Source organism: Amblyomma maculatum, chromosome 11 (genome assembly GCF_055883805.1).
Source record: "Amblyomma maculatum isolate TAMU_Amacu chromosome 11, ASM5588380v1, whole genome shotgun sequence".
NCBI lineage: Eukaryota > Metazoa > Arthropoda > Arachnida > Ixodida > Ixodidae > Amblyomma > Amblyomma maculatum.
The window spans coordinates 87,565,869-87,589,399 of NC_139354.1; the positions used below are offsets into that span (position 1 = coordinate 87,565,869).

At 42.3% G+C, this 23,531-nt stretch overlaps 1 protein-coding gene across 1 annotated transcript; it reads right to left on the reverse strand.

Moving 5' to 3' along the window:
• Positions 1-340: 340 nt before the first annotated feature.
• On the reverse strand, positions 341-6,528 carry LOC146174327 (uncharacterized). Its single transcript, XM_084584341.1, has 3 exons — positions 6,407-6,528; positions 3,421-3,643; positions 341-680 (listed from the first exon to the last, which is right to left on the reverse strand). The coding sequence occupies exons 1-3, from the start codon at positions 6,497-6,499 to the stop codon at positions 409-411; spliced, it is 588 nt and encodes a 195-aa protein (XP_084440467.1). The 5' UTR covers positions 6,500-6,528; the 3' UTR covers positions 341-408.
• Positions 6,529-23,531: the final 17,003 nt, after the last annotated feature.

The following is a 23,531-nucleotide window of genomic DNA, read 5'->3' on the forward strand; positions in this document are numbered from 1 at the left end:
CCGCGCAATCTGAACGTTCCGCTGGTCGAGCAGTTGTGATTCGCTCTGTGTCCGGTTTGGTTCCTGTATTCGGGTTCGGGCGCCGAGCTGCAATCTACCAGTGGAAATCGCCATACGTGAGCAATGCACAGGCCAGGGGGGTCAGTTATGCCCTTTACTGCTAAAGCATTTTATTGTCTCATCATCGCATCCTCTTATTTTGCTTCCCAGGACGTATCAATATGCCTGGGACCTATCAGTGCCTTTGAACGTCCGAGAACGTTCAGAGGCAGCTTGAGCAGGCTCTGAGGCACGGCTAAGGCTCGCGCTAACAGCAGGTTTCAACTCATAATGAGAACTCTTATTATTACCTTGTTCGGTTTTTATTCTTTATACTGAAATAACACAGCTATATTTGTTGCCGGTTGGCTATAAAAACAGCTTCTTTTCCAGTGGACCAAGATCAGCTACCCTTGCCGGCAATTCCTTATTATACACTTCCTTGATTGCTTTTACGACTTTAGGCAAAACGTCCGTATACATTTTTACGTTGAAGTCTTCCCAGATCCGCTGCGCTAATTTTGTATCTTTTTCAAATTTATCGAACTTGTTTGATTTGAAGAAGACGAAGCCTGGTGACGTAGTTGTGTTCAGCTCGAATGCAGTGATGAAAACAGAATCGTCTCTGAAAGCGAGTTCACCTGAAAAGAAAAGAATATATTAAGGGCAAGTCTTCAAATTAGAAGGTTATGCATTGCTTTTAATGAGCAGTTGGGATCGCTTAAAACATAAAAGGCTGCTAAACTTCCAAAGTCAAAGGTCAATGGTAGTTCACTGCACAGCAGGATCAAGCATTATTGCTACTTTGTGCAACGATAGGGCAAAATAGAAAAATAAAACAATACCCTGTATTCCTACGAAGGGCCCACACACCCGGACTCTGTGACCGGTTGCATGCCATGACGGCAACACGGACAGCTTGATGAGACGTCCCTCTGAGAACCCCTCCATTCTGTCCCCTGTTACCCACATGGCATTAGCACAGTGCAATACACAGCACAGAAGCCTGTCTCCTTAAACATTGCAAAAAAGCAGTTTCTTCAAATCCTTCTGTCTCTTTCGCAGATAATTCAGCTGCGCCATTACTTCCTGACCGATTTGATAAACTTGTATATCATTTATGGTGTATACCGAAACGACATTCTTGAAATGACTGTCTGTTTGGGTTCTGCGCCACGGCGGACCGGTCTCTAAGATCAGAGCTCCGAACCGAGCATGGTCTAACCGGTTTCAGTTTCACAACGGACAGGTAATTCAGGCTTAAGCACTATACAGAGCTATTATAAACCTCTTCCAGGTTTTTAAGGAGGGGCAACATCGGTATGAGATTGATACCGGACCCGTATGTTGTCATAAAAACCGATATAGCATGATGCGGGATTTTTAATCGTGCGGGATTGTTTTAGTGAGTAGCACTACTAGCCGCAATCACGGATTTCGCCGATGTCTGTCCGAAGCCGCTCACTCTCTTTGCGTGAACTTGAACTGGAAAAAGAGAAGGCGGCGACGCGCGCGTCGCGCGGCTCAGCACTGAGGAGGAGAAGCGGCCTCACAGCAGCAGCAGAAGCTGCTCTCTCTCTCTATCCATCTGTCTCTTCGTGAACTTGAAGAGGAGGAAGGGAAAGTGGTGATGCCCGCATCAATCGACTTAACGCTGAGGGGGCGGAGCGGCCTCATAGATGCACCCAGTGAGAGAGGGGCGTGTCGCGGGGGTGGCGGCGTGGTGGCCCTGACTGGGCAGCGTTGCGCAAGCCTGTGTTTCTCCGGAGTGAGCAGTCTTTTATCGCTCGCGTGTCCCTTACTGCACTAATTTTTTTTTCTGCCTAAAAAATTGCAGTTTGCTCCATTCATGATGCAAATGTGTGTATGAACCTCGGTTTTTAGAAAAACAATGCAGTTGCAATAATTTTGCGAAATGTATGATACGCCATGCAGTTAAGGGTATTTTTTCGAAAATATAAAATTTCTCAAAAGTAGCTTTAACTGAATGAGATTTACATAACTGATCAAAAAACAGCAATTTCATGGCAAAAAAAAATTAGAGTTTCAAACAGAGAGGATCTAATGAAATGAAGACTGTAGCACATATGGCACCCATCTACAACTGTGGCATTTTCTGCAAAGCTTTCTCAACGAAAAAACTTCGCGACGTTTTCCTTCCTCCTACTAACTAGAGAAGGGTGGATTTTTCCTTGACAGTCAGTAAGCTGTATAGAGATCTCTAGTGCACTTTCACTTTGACTACCACAGAATGTCCAATGAGCACAGAATCCAATGTTTTGGTCTGTTATACACTGTTATACTCCTACTTTGACTAAAATCAGTGTCTAATAAGGAAGGGGAAATAATCTGAACTCGAAAAAGCATGTAAAATCATACGAGTACAAGGAATTTATTTCTTGCTTCTGCAATTATGAAACGCCATAAAGTGGCGAAAATGAGCCCTAACTGCATGGTGTATCATATCTGATACGCGAGTAAATAGCCTTGTCACAATGTAGTCTAAAGGATTATTGCGCAGATGATGCTGTTAACAGGCAAAATAAATACCAATAATATCCTAATAATTCTTTTCGAGCGAGTCTGCTATTTCGATTGAAACAAATGTTCCCTCTACATACCGAAGTTCTGCAAGAAAATAAAGAATATGCCCACCTTGTTTCACATTTGGAATTAAAATAACTAAATAATTAAGCTTGAAGATTCAGTTACTGTGCACAAGAGTTCCTGACAGTACACACTGGGGTACAAAATATTCAAAATTTCTTTTCTTGCTATTAAAAAAAGGCAATTTACCGTATCATATATGATACAATATGGGTAAGGGGTCAACTTTGGTATCTCTCTCCTTGCACCAGTCACTGCTCAGCCTTCACGGATAGCAGAAGTTCACGCGCGGGGCTCCCTAAATCTCGGCTCCGAGCTGCTGGCGCGTCGTGAAGCAGCTTGTCTCCGCGCCCTAAATGGCGCGGGCCTTCAAGTGCGTTCCCCTCTCTCTTTCTCTCTCCCTATGATTCCACCCAAGACCTTAAGGCTGTAGAGCAGTGCGCTGTAGCTACGTTGTGCCTGTTCTCTCATTTCTGAAGATGGTGCAAGGAAAGCTGAAGACGCGGCTGCGCCGCGCGTTTGCTTCGCTTCGCAATGGATTACGCCTGGCCGTCTGGCACTGCGGCGCTGAAGTACAACGGTCACGAAGATAGCGGTGACGTCACTCTACTAATTCTGATATTGCAACTAAACGGCGCAAGAGCCTCCTAAGAAAATGTAAAAGAAACCTATAGCAGGGGTAAGGAGTGCTACGCACCTACTTCGCATTTGGTTAAATATGCAAATCGGCAGTATTTTAAAGAGATTCTCGCACATAAACATTCTGTGACTTACACTTGGTAGTTTTGCAGCCTGACTTCTCACGGAGGTAGATTAAAAGTAGAGCGGGGTTGTTTCCAAACGAATGCGGCTTGATTCGCGCTCTGACGGTGAAGTTCTGCACGATCTTTGCGCCGTACGAGAGAGCTCCACTGTAGTTGATCTCCATTCCAATAAGGTTGAAGTCACACCGGGCATTCAGCTGACGCACGAAGCGGTCGACTTGAACGCAACAGTCCTGCAAAATGCAGACCTATTTATCTCACCTTGTTACCAACATGCTTTTTTTTTTTATTGTTCTTGCAAAAGATAACAAATACTTATGCCTCCAGTTAGTGACAATTAATGGCAAATAGTTCAGAGCAATAGCTCTATAATATCCCTCCCTCAGTTTCTTCTTGTTTAAACGTCTCTCCGGTCCTCTCTCCGTGATATCCAAAAATGGAGGAGAAGTGCGCAACGCTGTAACCGATACATTCATTCATGTCAGCATAATTGGGTCTCGAACATAACGCATAAGCAGAGCGATGGCCGGCGGCTATTACGGCGCGCGTATACTTTTTAAATCTTTTAACAACCCTCTGAAATTTTTAACATGCCTCTGAAGTGATGGCTCGGCCGGAGTCATTTTGCAGATCTTAGCATTTTGTCTACTTACTTACGTCGCAACAAAAACCATCGGTCTCTCCACTGGAGCCAAAGATGAAGCGGGTTCACTTGGATTAGCTCAGCCTTAGAGTAAGTAGTGGCGCACCTACTTTGCCTTTGATTAACCATGAAAATGGGCTGTAATGGTTTGCCAACAATAACGGCTATCTCTGTTCTTCACCTTCGTTAAGCCAGAAACTAAACATGGAAAGACTACACATCTTTCGCAGAGATGACACTAAATTTTTCTTCGCCAAAACCTTTCTGCAACATCGGAATGCACAACATAGCTCAATAATGCAACACTCGAAAGGTTAGCAGATATTTGGAACATATTTTGGATGCCCAGCGTCGCGGCATTATCTGAATATTTTCGACAGTTCCCTACTTTACACTTCAATGCTTGCAATGGCCGCATTGCTGGCGCCCTGACCGACTTTTTCCGAGCCTTCACTAAAACATGTAATGCATCCTTCTGAATTAATTTTCCGAGCTGATTACAACAGCCTCCAGACCCTACTGCATTGACCGCTTATTGATACTGCAGCCTTATTTCATTGGCAAGCTGATACCGTATGATACTGCTCCACATATTCCTCGCGGAATCTGCATTTCGATTCAGACAAACCCAGCCCCATCGGGGTGGCGCAGTGGTTACGGCGCTCGACCACTGTTCCCAAGGACGCGGGATCGAATCCCGGCCTCGGCGGCAGCTTTTCGATGGAGGCGAAAAGCAAGGCGTCAGTGTGCTGTACGGTGTCAGTGCACGTTAAAGAACCCCAGGTGGTCGAAATTTCCGGAGTCCTCCACTACGGCGTCTCTCATAGCCTGAGTTGCTTTGGGACGTTAAACCCAACAAACCAAACCAAACCAGACGAACCCAGGTGTATTGCGTGTACATACATAAAGTTATTTGAAGCGATGGTCTGCACCTCGCAATTGTGTAGATCCACACCTTTCCAAAGGGGATCATGGAATGAAGGGTAAACCCGCCGGGCTATTTTTAAATGCTGAAATGTGTAGGTGTAATTTAACAGTAAGACAGAGTGTTCCGCCACATCCGGGTTTGGAGCCCAGAGAAGAAACCTTCAATCTGAGATGCGTGCGCTCTTATCGTCTGGACTGTCATGCTCACCGTGTAGCCCTGCTACGCGTATGTGTAATTTTGTGGGTTAGCAATAAGCGCATCCAACTTCCGGAAGATGAATCACTAGCAGGTTTATCGTCTCTTCAAGAAATTAGTAGTTTTTGCAGCGTGTAGCCGGACAAGGACGAAGATGGAGGAACACGTAAGACGCATAGGTAAAACTATGGAAAGCCAACTAGCCCGACAGCTTGTCCTCTTCATGAAATTGGTGTACTTGCTTTCCGAATCGGTAAGAGCTTATTGCGAGGTGGTGCATGCTCCACTAAGGAATCGGCAATTCTTCCGCAACCATTGAATTGTGGCCAGTCAATGCTAGTAAATCTAGTCTTCAATTTTGGCGCTCAACTGCGACGCCCACTTTTCTCTGCTCGGGGCGTGCGTATCAACGCAGAATACATACATGCACTTGCCGCAGTACTTTTCAATAGCATCGGCTCGGGTTGTCTCATATTTAGCTGTAAAGGCCTAGCGATAGGAAATCGATCAGGTCTCGTCACCCGCCAGGGTAGTAGATGTCGGACAAAGACAGGTCGGTTTCCCAGGTACCCCAACAATGGCTTAAAATTGTTTTTCTGGCAGCTATTATGTTGTGCTTGCAATAATACAGAGCAGTTAGTTTACTAAGCATAAATGCATGCTCGATATATTAACAAAAGGAAACGGTATGTGGACAAGTCCGATGAACAAATATCGGTTTCACACCCAAACAGTTTTTCTTTTCCAAATTTGATTCCTGCTTTATCAAGGCAAATCAGTATAACATGTTACAATGAAAAGCACAGAAAGTAAACAACCTTCCGTAAAAACATATTCTGCATTATTACACTTCGACAGTAACTGTAAAATAAAAATGAGCATAATGAACACGGCCTGAAAAGTGCGCACAGAGCAGCACGAACTGTGACCTCCATTCATCGTTGAAAATAGGCGCTGAACAGAAGAATATAAGCTTTTTATGAATGAAGATGTCTGCTTCAGATGCTCAGCCGAAACAAGTACCGAATTTGGGTTTTTTAAAGGTAATAATTGCAACAAGAATATCGGCGTTTATCAGCACGCGTATATCTTCTAAATTTAGAGTCTTCTCGGAGCCAATAGTAGGCGCACAGGTCAGGCCTATTTTCTTCTTTTCCGCAGGGCATACATAGAAAACCATGTATAAAAAACTGAAGAAAATCGTGTACGAAATGAACGCGTCGACGTTACCTCTCTCACTGTGGGCTTCAGCCTAGCGTGCATGTCCAACAGCCTGCCTTCCGTGAGGTTGAAGCGGTACAAGGTACTGTTTTTCGGAGCCATCTCGTCGCGAACCGCGAAATAAGCTCCATCCAGTGGCAGGTTAGCAGGACCGATGGCATCAAGCAGCTTGGAAAGAACTCTTTGCTGTTCTTTGACGTTGCTAGCTCCGGCGTAACATTCATCTAGACAAAAAAAAAATGAAGTACAATCTAGCTTCCTCATAAGAGTACGCGCGATTGCAACTTTAACATCACATTTTAATTACGACAATAGTTTTTATATTTTATTAAGCTGTTCTTTAAGGAAAGCGGCGGAGGATGACAGCGCAGTATCTCTCTCGCTTAGCGCTGCATACCTAATCTCGCAGAGGTACATAGGTCGCAGGTTAGAATCCCTATCGTGCAATAGCCTCCAACTAAACTTGCAGATGGCAGCTAAAGGGCAAGCCAAATGGTGTGACATCACTGAGCGCAGCACAAGGAATGATGACGTTGCAATTTTGATACCAAATGAGGCCCACGTTTTCTCCGATATGGTTCAAAGGCCTTGCTGTTTGGGCTTGGTGGTGCATGAACATACAGATATTGTAGCGCAAAACAGGCAAGACACACGATAAGACCGAACAATACGAGCGCTAACTCCTTATCACAGCAGAGCACCTTGTCTTTTGGCAACGAGTAATATAAATTCTTAATGTCAACAGAGAAAGCAATAATGTTGCCACCAGGTACGTCTCGAACAAACACTATGATTTCGTCAGAATTCTTAACACCGAAAGGGTCGTCATTCCGTAAAAGGTTTAAACTCTCTTGCAAATACATGGTAACAGTTTTCTGCCATGTGCCATTTTCAGATACGATAACCCTCAACGATTTTTCTGGTTTATGGGTTTTAACGCTGAAAAAAGCCTTGGCAAGCTTACTGAGGTTGAACTGGTTGCACATCTTGTTAGCTTTGGCTTGTGCTTTTAATATAGCCACATCGTCACACAAGTCAAAAACGAATAACACAGCCTCGCTGGCCTTAGAAGAGTACAGTTTAAAAGAGGAAACGGCAAAACCACCTTCTTTGTCCCATGGAAGCACGGAAAGTCCATGTTCTCGTATGTAGTTCTCGACGCGCTTGAGAGGTAGCTTAGCGCTCTACGCCGGGTTGTTCTGGAGAAGGTCAAGGCAACCCACTCCAGTATTTCCTGTCGAGAAAACCCTATGGCCAATCTTCGGCTTACCCCTGCATAAACTAAACTTTTCGCTTATATGACTTTTATTAGACCAGTACTAGATTATGCCAACACCGTTTGGTTTCCCCAGTCTCTTACTAACATTTCAAGGCTTGAAAGAATGCAGCATAAAGCACTAAGATTCATTCATAACAAATACCAAGCGATCAGATTCACCACCCGAACTGGCTGTAATATCCAGGCTCGAAGCGCTAACAGCAAGAGCAAAGTTCATGCGCTTAAAATTTCTATATCAGCTGCTGCATAACGCCTATCGACTTATCACGATATGTTTCATTATCACATAAGCGAGACCTAAGAAACCATCACGCGTTCACGCTAACCGAATTTCTATGCCACAGTGATGCACTTAAACATTCTTGCTTCCAGCTGGCAACAAGCGAGTGAAATTGTCTGCATCAATCTGTTACAAACGTTGATTCATTTTCAAGTTTTAGTTCCAAACTACAGGCCTAGGTTTGAGCTGAAATTATTCGGTTTTATATTTCGCTTTCTGTTTTTCATTCGCTTGTTTAACGCAGTGGATAGCCTGTTATCGCATTGTTTCCTTTTTGAACTTGTATGTGTTCGTTATTTGTGAGCTGTTTGCGCGAATTTAATACCACATTTTCTGATGTTTTTTTTTTTTTTTGTGCTGTAAGAATTGCCTAATACACTAGTTCTGTCGAGCTACTTTCATTCTTACCATTATCATTTTTTTTCGATATTATGAATGTAATGTCCACCTGCTATGGTCCCAACTAAATAATGGCAGTATTGCAAATAAATAAAAAATAAACTCAACATTTTATTTTCCTCGAGATGTTAAATCTACGTTCATTGCTGCAAAGAAAACGGTACACGGCTTCAACGATGCTGAACCGTGTACGGAGCGAAATATTTGGTTGCGGGCGGCCAAGCATTGCATCGAACACAACCAGCGTTCCGTTGAACGCATCAAAGTTCACCGGCGTTTTAGGTGGTGGTGGTAAAGACGTTTATTGCATCTAAACATATGGACACTTAAGCTCTGTTTTTAAGAGTGTGACGCGATAGCATAGGCTACCAGTCTGCATATAAAGCGCCGCTTTAACCAAGCCGTATAAAATTGCCTTAGTGGCCTATAGGGGTAACGTGGATGCCATTGTCCTGGCAGGCTGATTCTGACATACCGTCCCACGTGAATGGAGGGACCCGAGTTGGCAGTTCCTGCCACGTTGCCACGGTGCCATTTTAAAGTATTGTAAAGTAGACAAATCGTATGTAATGTTCTTCTGTAGGACATACGCAAAGAAAAAGCACACCCTAACATTTACTCTCGACATTGCTGGAAATGCCTGCTTTCAATTATAGTATTTTCACAGGAGACTTACTTATAGGAGTAAACTAGACAATGAAAACGTTTTACTGCCTTCTTTTATTATCTTTTTGTACGCCCCTCTTAGTCGTGTCCGCACGGAATGGCTGATAGCTTTGACTATCAGGTACGCAGGCGTTTGGCTGCAAGCTTCCCTTGCTCAGTCATCACGGCTGTTGCTGAAGCACACCTTAAGAAACGGGGATCCCGTCAAAAGGCGGCTGCTTCTGAACGCGCGAAAGCTAAACCGGAGGTGATGCCTAATGTTCATAAGGTGTGGCATAACCTCAAAAAAGTGGCCAGCAGACACAATGTGCCGCTTGTTTTCTGCGCGCCAAACAAGTTGACAATGCTTTTCTCCCGCATCTGCGGTGACGGCGAGCGCGGTTTGAAAAAGCAACATGAAGAAGCCTTTGTTAGATGTGCCATAGGAGTGGTGTACATGATCCCCTTGTCCTGTGGAAAATTCTACATCGGGCAGACAGGGAGTTGCCTTAATGGCCGTTTCAAGGAGTACTCTCAAAACTTAATGAAACAAGATAAGCTCGCGAACATAGTAAAGCATTTTATCGCACGCAAGTGCGTAACCGCTTTAAAGAAGAAAAATGTCTGGGCAGCAGTTTTAGGATGAAAGCAAGAGTTTTGCTCGAAGCTTCCACATGGAGAAGAAAGCAGACCATTGCGTTAGCGATCCCTCTGTAAATAATTCTATAACACATTTTACAAGGCCTTCTGTGGCTGGTCGTATGTGCGGTCCTCTCATATCTGTTTTCCTTCTTTGTTGTCACCTGTATCTGACAATAGCTATCTTTAAGAAAAACAGAGGCGATAAAACTATCCCTATATGTTATGTTAGTTTAATATAGCTGGCGCCGCCCTTGTGTGACATGTGACGTGACTGCTTATATAAATGTGGCTTGCAGACCAAATAAAATCAGTTGATAGTAGCGTTCTTTTGTGCCGTGTCCTCTCCCGTGGTTGTCGTTCGCGCTGTTTTATCATGTAGGAATAACCAACTAGACTAGCACTATGGTTTATTGAAATATGTAGGATTTATTTCATTTTAGTTATTGCCTACTATTAATCTTTGCATACTTGTGATATTATCTTGATGTTTCTTGCGTAATATATATGCTATTTACCTTTCCACCCTCGTAAAAGTTTAAAAAAGGAGTCGAGCATTTTTAATCCCATGTTCCTAGTTTTTCAAGATGATGCTTCAGTTCCTGTCAAATTCGTCTTGTGGGGTCCTGCTACATTGCTCCGAGCTGCTATCGGAGACGAGGTTTTGTTGAAGAACCCAGATGAAGTGTACTTGACGCAAGCTTATTTTACTCTCTAAAGAATATAAACAGCATGTGAAATACTTTTGTCTCCTTTAACGATACAGTTTTTAATTCTTTGTTTGTCTCAGCCACCTCAATGCATGTTTTCGGATAAACTTTAAGGTGAGGTCTGCTAGAAGCACGAGCAGCTGAGGGACACCCAGTCCTTCTGAGTCTTTCCAACCAAAGAGCAGACGTAAAAATATAAAAAATTTCGCAAACACAGAATAAGAAATTATCGGAACCGAATTTTTACTAGACGGTTATTTCCGGGGACACGAGCTTCCTTCTCTGCGAGCTTTAAGAAGAAGGATGGCTTTTCGCTCTTCAAGGTATAAACATATCATCGAGAATTTTTATCTTACTTTGCAAGATCAGCGAGCCCTCACGAAAAAGTAATAGGAAACAGATATTTAACTCACTAGCTGCACAGCAACCAGACATAAGGACTTCTCTTAGTCACCTATATTTGCTATCCGAAGATAAGAAATGAACAGAACATGTAAAAAATTAACGACATTCCGAATTCCAACATTTACACTTGTCACTGTAACATGAAATAGTACATTTTACTGTTCCCAGTTTTATTTTCACAGGCATTACGCCACATTTCTAAAATGCTGCTATTCCTGACGTCATGCCCAGCAAATAAATAGAAGAGAAAGAGGTTCCAAAGAGCTGTAAAATATATGCTCTCCACCGAAGCTTCTCAGCATTCAGCAGAGCGGCGTATGTCTTACCTGTCAGGACGAGTGCTGCAGCAACAAACCAAGCCTTCATTTCTGTAAAAAACCAGAACATTCAAGTGCGTGTCGACTTTTTGCCTTGTATATAAATTCATCTCTCTTTGAAAATGAAATATCCAGCATCTTGCTTTGTGGCGCGCATCTGAAGTTCGCTCTCTATTTATTGCCATCAATTTATGGTTATGAGAGCGAGCCTTAAAAGGGATGAAGAAACGCAAATGTCGTTCTGTTCCGGTCCGAGATAAAAAGGTTCCTCTCCCCTACCTCATGGCCTCTAGAAGCAGTTCACATACAAATAGCAAAATAAAGCCCAACAGTACCATGGCAGCAGCTATTCCTTCTGACATTTATATAGCGAATAAATCATCTTTAGGTTGCCAAATTACCCCAAGGTTGTGCTACAATCTCAACTGACTTGCCGGCCTCCTCGCTGAAATGTGCTATCAGTTGAAGCACGTTTACTGGCATTGAAAACTTACCTGGGCCGTAATTTGTGTTTTCCAAGCAACCAGACGGCAAAGATGCTCGCAGGAAGAAACGACCTATTCCCATGTGAAGGCCCTACTTAGAGCTCATCCTTTAATATTACGTCCCAACCGTTGCAATCCATATTGCTTCTATTGTTCTCAATATTATCACTGATCGTCACGTGCAGTTCGTATGCTGTCACCGGAGAATCACCTGGATCTACACTTTCGGCATAGGCCCTAATGTACTGACCCATGTACTGCACGATTAACCACATCCATTGTTTTCTCCAGAACAATTGTGTTCGATATCTAAGCGTATCGCTGTTCCACTGTTTGCTGGCCACAGCAAATCATAGATAGCGAATAAAATAATGCGAGATTACTTTCGTTCTCGGTGATCGAAATATTCCACAGGATACGCGTAGCTTGTGCAAAGTCGAGCCTCGAATTTTTTTAGTTAGTACTAAGGCCTGGAGTTTCATTACTAGTTTCCCGTCACGATGTGAACACCGAAAATTGCGTCATACTTGCCCATTGTCGCCTGTGATCAGGGAAAGCAAGTTCAATACTTCGGGAATTTTGTTCGCTTCAGCGTAGGTTTGTTTAACTTACGTTTATCTTATATCTTACAGTGCTTTTGTTAAAAAACAGGTACTTGGTATAAGTCACTGCAGTATGCACTGTTTATAATGTCGTTTTTATTTTTAAAATTTTTATACTTGCGACCGATCCTTGCAAAAACAATTTCGAATGCTCAGAGAAATACAGTACAGTAAACACGACAAACCGCTCTACCAAAACTGCAAATCCCTGCGCTCAGAACAGCCCTAGACAGAAGCGTTCTACACTCTATCAAAAGTCAAATGGGAGTCTCTTTCTGTGACAAACTGTCAATTTTAAAATGTAAAAAAAAAAACATAGAACATCGATTGCCTAATATTCCACTAAATTACCTACACCAAGCGAAGCGATTGAGCTAAAAAGAAAGAGTAATAATATTCAACTGTTCATCTGGAAAAGGCACCTTCGTATTCACAGAAACACAGAAAGGAGTTCTCTAACGTTACCAATTCATAAAAAAGAACCTTGTCGTCCATTCACAAGAGTGGCACGAATTGTGGTCCCCCGCTGAGATATTATTTATCTAAAAAAGGAGGAGTTGAACGAAAGCCCCTTTTCGAGAATTTGGTTCTACACGGACTGGGCCCCAGGCACGGATCAGTTTCTATTAATTTGCGTGCAGCACAAAAACAGGGCGATCTGCGGACTGAACAGAAGCTGGACTAGAAGGAGAACCGAAGACTATGACACAACCACGCATTGGCATATTTTTGAGTTCAAACTTGACAATCCTCTGGACTGGACAGGTTTCGTCAGCCTATAGCGTATGTTTTAACTAATCTTCCCTGCCATCGAAATTGACCGACCATTCACCGAGAAATCATCAAGAAATGACATGTTTTTACACGGTGTGTTCGGCGCCCACATAATTTGTCGTTCTGACATGGGAACAATAGAAAATCTCACCGTTTTTTTCCCAAGCTCCAAATGAAAAACACATCATTCTTAATATAATTTCAATACTTCCTCAAAATGGCCCAAAATTGGGCGTCTAGCTACGACCTTCAACACGTTTTGTTATATAAAGGAATATTGATATAAATATTTTCAGTTTCATTCAAACTTCCAAATAACAATTCTTTTTTAGAAAACTGGCGTATCTTCAAGGTAGAAAAATATTGCACATTAGATGAGTAGAGCGAAGCCTTAGAAAACATATTTTAAATTTGGCGTCTTTCGCGGATTCATTTTGTTTTGTCTTTTGCTACAAAAATTCATTTTTTTTTATTTTTAAAGTACTTGTATGCAGCTCTTACATTCAGCCTTGACAAGAAATTCCGCGTTCCTTAAGAATCTGAGAGCTACGCCGACGTATCCATCTTATGGCAAGTTCAGAGCTGTCTTGAAATGTTTATCTCCTTTATGTTAGCGCTACACGCCCAAATCATAGCGCTGCTTTTCTATCATTAATAAATACTCTGACTTAATATCCAAGCAAACTTTTTCAAAATAAGTGAAGGGCCATCCCTCAGGCCACTTGATGAAAAACATTTACCAGATTCTTCTTTGGTAATTTGTAATTTGCGACATCCTCTTGTCGGCCTAAGATGAACTACTTCTCGAATCCCAAATTGCTTCTTCTGCCTATGGTGCATTTGCAACTTTTTTAATATACATAAACTCCATATACGACGTTTAGCGGACTTCCCTACCCGAGATTCTAATTATGCCCTGTTTAGGCACTATCAAAGCACTGTTTTCGAAACGAGCCTTTCCTCAGAATACGTTGCACTTAGCAGCAATTTCGTTTTGTTTTCAGTGAGACATACAATATTGTAGGTCACTCGTCTGGTGGTTGTTACTATAAGGCTATACCGGGACATATTTAATCAGGATATATAGATTTATCGCTTATATCGAATATTTGAATATCTTTGTGAAAATCTTCTGCAAAAGTGCAGGAGTGGGTTCGTATTTATTGAACTCCCATTCAGGAAAATATTCGATATATCACACTCCGCGTAGTGGCCCTTCAACGCGTAGCCCCTCCTGATGCCACGCCCTCGATCACTTTTCCCATACGAAGCCAGGTAGGATGAGCAACTTTGGCGCCTGGGGTAACGCTAAACCTGTAAAACTGATCTACGAGGCGTGCCTAGAGTCCGATTGCAAGTGCCCTTCGTCAACGCAACACTGCTCATGGTAATTTTGAAGACGCCGAAAACTGCACTTAAAAAATGCGCAAGCGGAAAAAACCGCACAGTGCGCCCCGTGTTTCTCCCGGTTGTTCGCATGTGTGTATGTTTTGTGAAGTTTCGGCGCCTTTAAAATGACCGCGATCAGCTACCAACTATCCCAAGAAGAAGTTCACTTAAGCAACACTGCTCTGGGCCGTAGTTCATGCACTGCGTGTGCGGTGAAGTCACCCTAGGCTAGCGAAGTCTGGCGGAGACTATTGCGTGGACTGTCTCGGTGCTGAACGAGGAGAGGAAATCAAATGCGCCCTGTGTTCACTGCATTGTACAAAATAATAAAATTAAACGTGTTAGTTAATAAATATAAATAAAATATAATACTAAGCAGACGAAATAAATTTTAGTTCAGGTTTCAAAGTCACAAGAAAACATGGAAGTCAGGTTCTCTAAGACGTTGAAAATATGAATGTGGCTTAAACCAGTACTAGGTCTTGTTTTGCACCGCTTCTCCGAAGTCTCATTTATTTTTGATGCGTACTCGTATATTGTACAGTCCAACTTCAAGAAGTGCAAACGTGGTCCTGCGTTCGGCAATCAGTTCATGCTTTGTAGGTCTTTCGTAGGGTTCGGCAAAGAATTGATGTCATTGGGAAGCCATAATATGCATGAATTAGTGCAAGAGGATGCATTAACTTTCAGTCGCCTTCTGGTGTAACCTGTGGGCATAAGGTTGATGAAAGTATTTCATAAATAGCATTTATGTTCAACATATTCATCGTCAATAAGGTTGACGACTGGGCAAGTTGGTAAGGGTTCATATTTAATCAGCCAAAGGACGAGGCACAGGGAAGAAGAGGACAGGACAAGGCTGGACTAGCAACTGAATGTTTATTGAACGGAAGAAAACAACAGATTCCTTCCGAAAAGCACGCACGCAACCCAACCGGGGGAATGGCAGGAAATTGGCCTGAGACCGTGAAGCACGTATCATAATTCTCCTTGTCTACCACGAGGATAATACTACCGACGACAATAACGTTGCAATTAGTAATAATAAAAATTATGGCATTAGCAATAATACTGACGGTGCATTTAGCTGACAATAATAACGAGAGTAAACGTGATGCACCGTGGGCGTCAGCACCGCTTAGGCTTTCTCATTTCTGCAGTGTAGATTTCTTAGAGCTCTCAGAATTTTGTCTTCATGATTATTTTATTGTTGCAAAGACCGCAGCACAGAGGTCGATTACGCATGGTTTATCTATATATTGAAGTAGTGATTGCAGAGCCATTTTAGAGCTATTCGAGGAAAGGTCATAGGCCAACGGAAAACATGTGTTCATGTATCCATTGTATATTACAGTTGTCAAGCTCCTTTCTTGGCTTCGCTGCATAGTCGTCACCGTAATTCGGAAACGATTTGTTTAGTGTTCATTTTCCGACCCTATATGCGAATTCGGCTAACATACAGCAGCTACATACTTTCTCTGGACGGGGGCTAACCATTATTACGCTATACAGTGCATAGTTCGTGCGGCCAAAAAATAACCGTCGGTGGAGGGATGGTGTTGGAAACAATGCGTGCGTGATCTCTTACCCAAAATTGTCACAAGATCGTCCTTTGCGTTTGCGAAGCATACAATGTGGTGTCATACTCTTTCTCTTCCTATTTCTCGTTCAGCCGCTTGTCAAATTAGAAGTTATTTTGTGGCAGGAATTAGAACGATCTCGTGACGTGTTCACGATATGAAAAAAACAAGGACGAGAAGAAACAAACACGAGATGCACGAATGCTGCACCTCCATTCCATTTCCAGCGCATTGTTATTCAAAAAAGGCCAAGCTTACGTAGAGCGCTTTTATCACCTCGCGCATTTCATTATCATTAGGAAGTAATTATGGGGCGCATAAATTTGCACCGCGACATATGTTCCTCCAAACCAATGCCACTCATTATAAGTGTAGGTGTCCACCGAGAAGTGGCACACTTCGTTTCTGCTTCTCTTTCTGTTTATTTTTGGAAAAACGAAAGCAACTATACTGCAACGAAAAGGAACAGCCCATGCCGTACAACGTGTACTTTAAAATCAAAGCTTAGCGTCCTCAGATTATTTAATGTAAGATAATATGTCTTGTTTTTGTGCGCCCCATTTGTATTGAATTTGTGATTTCAATCTTTGATACTTGTAGCTCTGGCCGCTTCCCTGCGCCGCATGCGTACACTACTCACTGCTTACAACTCTCAGCCCCGCCGTGGCGGTGCAGTGGTTAGGGCACTCAAATACTGTGCCCAAGGATGCGGGGTCGAATCCCGACCGCGGCAGCCGCATTTCGATGGAGGCGAGAAGGAAGGGTCCCGTGTGCTGTGCGATGTCAGCGCACTTTAAAGAACAGAACGTGGTCGAAATTTCCGAAGCCCTCCACTGCGGCGTCTCTCATAGCCGGAGTCTCTTTGGCAAGTTAAACCTGAAAATAAACCAGACCAGCTTACAACGCTTTGTTGCCTGTCGTAAACTGCTGTTTCCTTACTAGGCAGATGACCCATAATATATTTTCTGCGTATGAATTCTAAACGCATTTATTGTTATCCCTGTTTACCTCATTGATCATGCATTGCAAATAATCACTTTAGTTAAAATAAAACAATATGATCAGTGATTTGTCGAAATTGAAAGCATTCTGAGCTGGCTTTTTTCTGAACTATGCATTATACAAATTTTCGAACACCGCCTTTACACAAGCTTTATGCATTTTGAAAACACCAAGCGTTCCTGCGCCACACCCTTTGTTATTATGTTCTTTCTTGGCACTGTAAAAGCACTGAAAAAGGGACGTCCTTCTCCTTTATGCGCTTTACACATTTTACACGCAAACTTGTCTCAAAAGGAACGCATAAAATGCGATATGTGTAGAGGGCCGACCGACGGCGTGCTACATCCAGGCATCCAGTACTCCATCCCGTCTTAGCAGGGTCATTTACTCTGCTCGTTGTCAGGCCGAGGTCCGGCATGAGCTGCATCACGAAAGTAAACGATAAGCTCTTGAGGCTTACAACATCGGATGCCGCAATCTTACAACAGTGGTACCGCCCGCAAGCGTGGCAAACAACGACGCTCTCGCTCTCTACTTCTCCCCTATCATCGCTAGGTCTCGAGGCCACATTAAGCAGCACATTGTAATTAATCAGCGAGAAGTTATAGTAAATGACCCCTTCCATCATAAAACATCCTTACTCTCAATCCCACAGTCATGTAGTAAATGAAATAGTTATATTCAGCGACGCCTTAGCAGAGGAGCTAGTGTTCAAGAACACGAGGACAGCACCGGTGGAAGCTACTATTTGGCTTAAGAAAAAACTCTTACTGTATAAGACAGGCATTCTCAAGAAGCATTCACTTCAGCAATTACGTTTTCGCTGGGTATCTTTTTTTGGCAAGGAAAATGAATTATAGCATGCTTTTCTGACATTTCCTCAATATATTCCGTATCGATGGCTCGGACAGCTTGCGGAAGGCATGGCCGGCGCTGCTGGCACGGTGGTGTTTGCAGCGGTGGTTGGAGGGCTGCCCACAGTGCTGCCATTAAACGATTTCAGCGCTCACGCCGAATGTGGATGTGCGGCCGAAGACTAAATCGCGATTCGCTACAATACGTGTTTTTTTTTGTTTTTTTTTTTTGAAAATGCAGAGTACACTCATTGTAAGTCCGGTTGGTCTTTGAGCATGTGCGAACACCGTAAAGTGTATTGGCAGCTTATATCGGCGCCGGCACAGCAGCAGACGACGCGATGGTCGGTGTCGACCTGTGACGTCACAAAGCATTTCAACATGGCGATCACTGTCGGTGGGAGGAGCCTCGCGATCTCAACTGTTAGTCACTTATTTTGAAATAAAGAATCCGTCTATGGCGCTCAAATTTCTGAAATACAATAATGAGGTACGTTATTATCTGCTAGAGAATATATATATATATATATATATATATATATATATATATATATATGCAGTAGGATACCTTTAAGTATGCCATCATCGCTTATCATCAACAAATGAAAATGTACAATTAGATACCAGGGCCTGCATTCCGGAACTGCTTGCTCATCGGAGCTTCAATGGGTACCATAGCCGGGACATGTTCATGTCATACTAGCTGATTCGGACTGGGTCGCTCCGTTGAAGAAGGAGTCATACGGCACGTATATCGTCCCTGCCACACTGGTCAGCCCAAATCACGATAACTTTTATATCTGCATGCGAGTAAAACATTTTTATGACTTATGGCTTTTACTTTATTTTTGCGTAACATAGCATTTATTTTACGTGTCAGTGAAGCTTCAACTACTTTCTGTCTAGTGGCTCTAAAGCAGCTACTCTTTTCGGCAGTTCAGTTTTGTAGATATCCTTGATTGCTTTCACTACCTTTGGCAAAACATGAGTGTATATTTTTACGCCGAAACTATCCCAAATCCGCTGCGCTAATCTTGCGTCCTTCTCGAATTTGTCGAACTTAGTGGCGGATGTCGGCTTGAACTGTGCGAAGCTGGGTGAAGTAGTAGCGCCCAGTTCGAATGCGCTGACAAAAATGGAGTAATCACTGAAAGCAAAGGAACCTGAAAGAGGAAAGAATCGGCATACATATCATTATCGTGGAGAATGTTTTCCTTAAATCGGTTATCAAAAGGTTCCCCAAACTTTGCGTTAAAAATTATTGAAGACGAGAGCAGTGACGTAACATTTTCTGAAATTATTTCATTCACAGGTAGCATTTCTGCCAAGACCCTCTACAGACCACTCTCTCCTGCCTGGTATGGTATTGATTGACGACATATGCAGCCTGCTACCAAGGAAAAAAAGTCTGGCACGTTTTTACACAGAACTGATCCCTCTCCATCCCAGCCTGCTGTTGGGAGAAGATCCACTGGTCTATGTTGAAAATGTTATCCATTTCCTAAAGGATGCAAAGCTCCTGAACAAACTTTGGGATCATGCGCCAGGAACAAGGTTCGTTTTTGTCTTATGCATAAGGGTTGGTATATATATGTATATTATATATACATATATAACAAACAAAAACAAACCTTGTTCCTGGCGCATGATAGCCTGAGTTGGTTATGCGCCAGAAAACGCAATACAATACAGTTAATTCTATATATGCGGTCCAGGTGATTTGTGTCCCTTATGTCATCCAATGTAACAAGCAGTGTAGCTTCAGTTCTTTCATATTGTCTCCATTCTGTGGAGAAACATAGCCGCTCTCATCTAAATCTTGTAATTGAAAGGAAAAAATGACAAATGATTTGTGTTTAAGGTAGTTTAGAAAGCTAACTTGATGTCAACAGCCTGCAATGCTTGTCCCGCTAAAAGTTTTTCTCAACACCTTGCCAGAAGTGAACCACCTGAAAGCCTGACCTCTCGTGCGCTCAAGCACCCTGAAAAAAGCCGATGGCTCTTTAAAGTGGCGTGGCTTAGTCTGCGCTATTTTGTCTCCTTCAGATTTTAGTAATTAAAAAAGACTAATTGGCTATCTTTATATATTGGCGAAAGAAGTCGCAAGAGATGTAAATCCTATTTTAAAAGATATTGGCCGAGGTTTACCCATGATTGTACCGAGTTGGACTAGCGGCTTATCTGTTGTCCTTAGATTTGCGTCGTCTATTTTTTTTAAACTCTTCCTCGGTCACTCTCCAGATATATGGCATGACGTTGTAGTGCAAACTTCAAATCTTTAATCACAAAAACTGAAACGATAATTAGGCGCACGTTTAGCTTCTGATTATTGCTATTGATTGATATGGTTTTTATGTTTTTTAACTTCGGCTGCAATAATTGGCGGTGCTTCAAAATCTTCGTTACATTTAGCTGAGAGACCTAGCTGGTTTGAAATGCATGGCATTGGCTGGACTAGCTCAGTACAGTGCATATCATCAATTACTTTTGTCTTGAATTAGCTTTTGTTAACAGCCCCTCCGATGGTTGAAGGGTGGTGCTTCTAGAACAACCATTTTCTTTTCGTTTCTCTTATGCGAAATTCTACTTATCTCTGTTATCGTTTCTAGATATAATTGAATAAAGCCGGTTTACTAGCCTGCGCAGCCCGGATAATTTTCAAGTCACAAGGTCGTTAAGGCCAAAATCATAAGTTTCTACGTTTATAGGTCACGTAGTGAGAGGCATATTGGTAATGATTTATTTGATCACATCATAACGTAGGTATGAAATCATTGTTCCTTCCCAGCATGACCATTTTATTAACCTGACATCACCCTTATAGTGAATCTCATGCACCACTCATTCCATATAGAGAACTCTCAAAACTAAACATAAAAGGGGCAAAAATAATCTCGGTCACTTACACTTTGAACCGTTGCAAGGAAGATTTTCAATTAGCCATACTATAAGTTTTGCGGGGTTGTTTCCAAACGAGTGCGGCTTGATTCTTGCGTTGACGGTGAAACACTGCACGACTTTTGCGCCATACGAGAGGGCCCCTTTATATATTACCTCCATACCCACAAGGTTGAAATCACACCACACAGTAAGCCGTAGCGATACTCGTTGAATTTCAACTTGACAGTCCTGTAGAAATATAGATATCCAGTTATCTATTCACCACATCTAAATTCTATGAGCTTATTACTGCTATAAAGAAAATGCACCGAGTTTTAAAACCCTGGAAAGTCCTGTTTTATTCAATTCTTTCTCGCTTGGCCTAAACACCTTATATTTCATTCAAACTGTCTGGAAACTTATAATAAAAAGAATCTGGTGCAGGCCTTCTTTCATCGTATATGCATACATTGTTAGAATTTCATCATTTTCGGGAGTATTCAGTTAATTCCTTACCTCCAACTGTTACTCAACTTGAAGCAAGCAAATATCCTCCGCAGAAATTTTACTAAGACTATTTGCTTTTCACTTGTGTTCTGAAATTTCAGATGGAGCAACTCAGCTCAGTGTTCCATCTATCTGGACAATTGTTTAAACACAAAAATATTTGGTGGTATGTATTGCTAGACCACCTCGCGATCTCGAAGATTCTCACTCACGTTATAAGAAATTCTCAATCGTTTTGAGGATTTTCTTACTGACAGCATAAAAAAGCGTTTCATTTCAATGCATTAATACTGGTATCGAAAAACGTTCACTTCCTTGATTCCTGGTTTGCAAAGCAATAACTTGTAAACCCGACCAATATGGTATTGTGTAAGTTAAAGGGACATGTACGCGTCAACGAGTCACACCGTCATTATTAAATAAATTAGCAAAGGCATTTTTACAAATCCAGTTTCTTTAAAGGTTTACCTGCTATCAAGGTGGTAATAAAACAGTACACACTTGTGAGATCACCAAAAAAAAAAAGATCTCAAAATAAGAAAGCAAAAAACAGCAGCCACAGCAAAAGAACAAGAGACCACAATGCGCAAACCTTGGTTTTTCAGCGTAATGGTGAACAGCTTAAATGAATATAAAGGAAAAAAATGGTTCCATAACAAAAAGATATTATTAACTGGTTCACAGAAAGGAAAGGTGCTCTATCTTTCACACTTGTTTTGTGAACACTTGAACCGCGCCTGATTAAAGATGACATTAATAGAAAAAAAGCTTTGCTGAAAGCACATATGGTGATCAACCAATATTGACCAATTGATTATTTAACTCTGCAGCCTGCTTAAAATGCTGCTTTCTTAAAAAAGTGTGCCAACATTCCTTTTTTCTTTGCCGTGTTTTTGAGATTTCTACTTTCTAAGCGTTACTGATTCTCTTTCTAACAGCGTAGGCATTGCAAATGAAGAACAGTCTGTGATAGGCCATTACCAATTTCAGTCATTAACAGTACCTTGGTGACAGCAGGATTTAGCTTTTCGTGCATATTAAGCAGAAAGCCGTCCGTGAGGTTGAAACGGTACAGAGTACTCCCAGGTGGCTCATTCTCGTCGCGGATGGTGAAGTAAACATCATCCAACGGGAGACTATCAGGGCCAATTTTGCCCAGGAGCTGGGAACGGATGTCTTGTTCCTCGTTGGCCTTTCTCGACCCAGCGCAACCTTCAACAAAAGAACCTGAAAAGAACAGATTCAAGCCGCATTACTTAAAACTTCCTATGGCGTATTTCAAGTGGGCAGCTTATTTACCCCTCAAGTTACATATTCGTGCAAAGCCGATAGTAAGGCACCGAAACAGGCTGCAGTGCGCATGTCGACCGTACATCTTGTCTTTATACGCGTTTCACACACTGTAGCATTCCAAACGCCGCAGCGCTGACACTAAGGGGATCTTGTAATTAGCCGCTACCTATTTAAATATTTATCCTTCTAGTTATGAGCTTCATCAAAACCGCCGTCTTCATTTCAATGAGTTGCCTGCCCAAAGCTAGCAGATCACTCACATAACCCGCCAGTACTCGATCTGAAATTTTATTGCCACAAGTTCCTAACACAAACTCGATACTCCGTTCTACACGAACCTCGCCTCCGCGGTTGCATGTACTACGTAGCAACGTAACACTGCAAAGGTGACAGTCCCTTGAACTTGTTCTTCACGTAACAAACTTTGTGCAAAATTCACCTAGAAACACACCCAGATTGTGTTCTTGAGTTTGTCTTTAGGAAGCAAGAGATGCCGACATAAGCATTTCATAACGAGCTGGGCAGTATATACCAACAATACACTTTCAAAATACCATTTTTACCTTAACGATCTTTCCATAATTTTACTGGCTGATATTCGTTTGTGCGAATAGTCCGCAGCATTGCAGAAGATAAATCATTTATTTTTTTCCTGGAAAATTCTAAACCTACATTCGTTTCTGCGGAGGGAAATGGGAGCCTCATTTACAATTTTGAAGTAGAATAATCGAGCCACCGGGTTTTAAGATTTTAATGCTGAAGCAAGAAGCTCTTGTCGAATAATGCCGAAGTCGGAGTTGCAAATCACCCAAAAGAGAGAGAGAGAGAGAAAGACCCTTTAATGAAGAACAGAGATTTTAGCCAGCGTTTAAATTTTGTTGACATGCAACTCAGTGTAGGAAGGGGAATTGGGGAGGAAAAGTTGGAACAAGAATCGTCAGGATTATAAAATAAAGCTTTTCATATCTTGGTTAGCAAAGTCACACGTCACAGCCGCATGACCTCACGCGGTAGATTAAAAGTGCCTACAACGCCTACGTTAATCCAGATGACCACGCGTGGACTGAAAACAAATAAAACATGACTTGCAATGT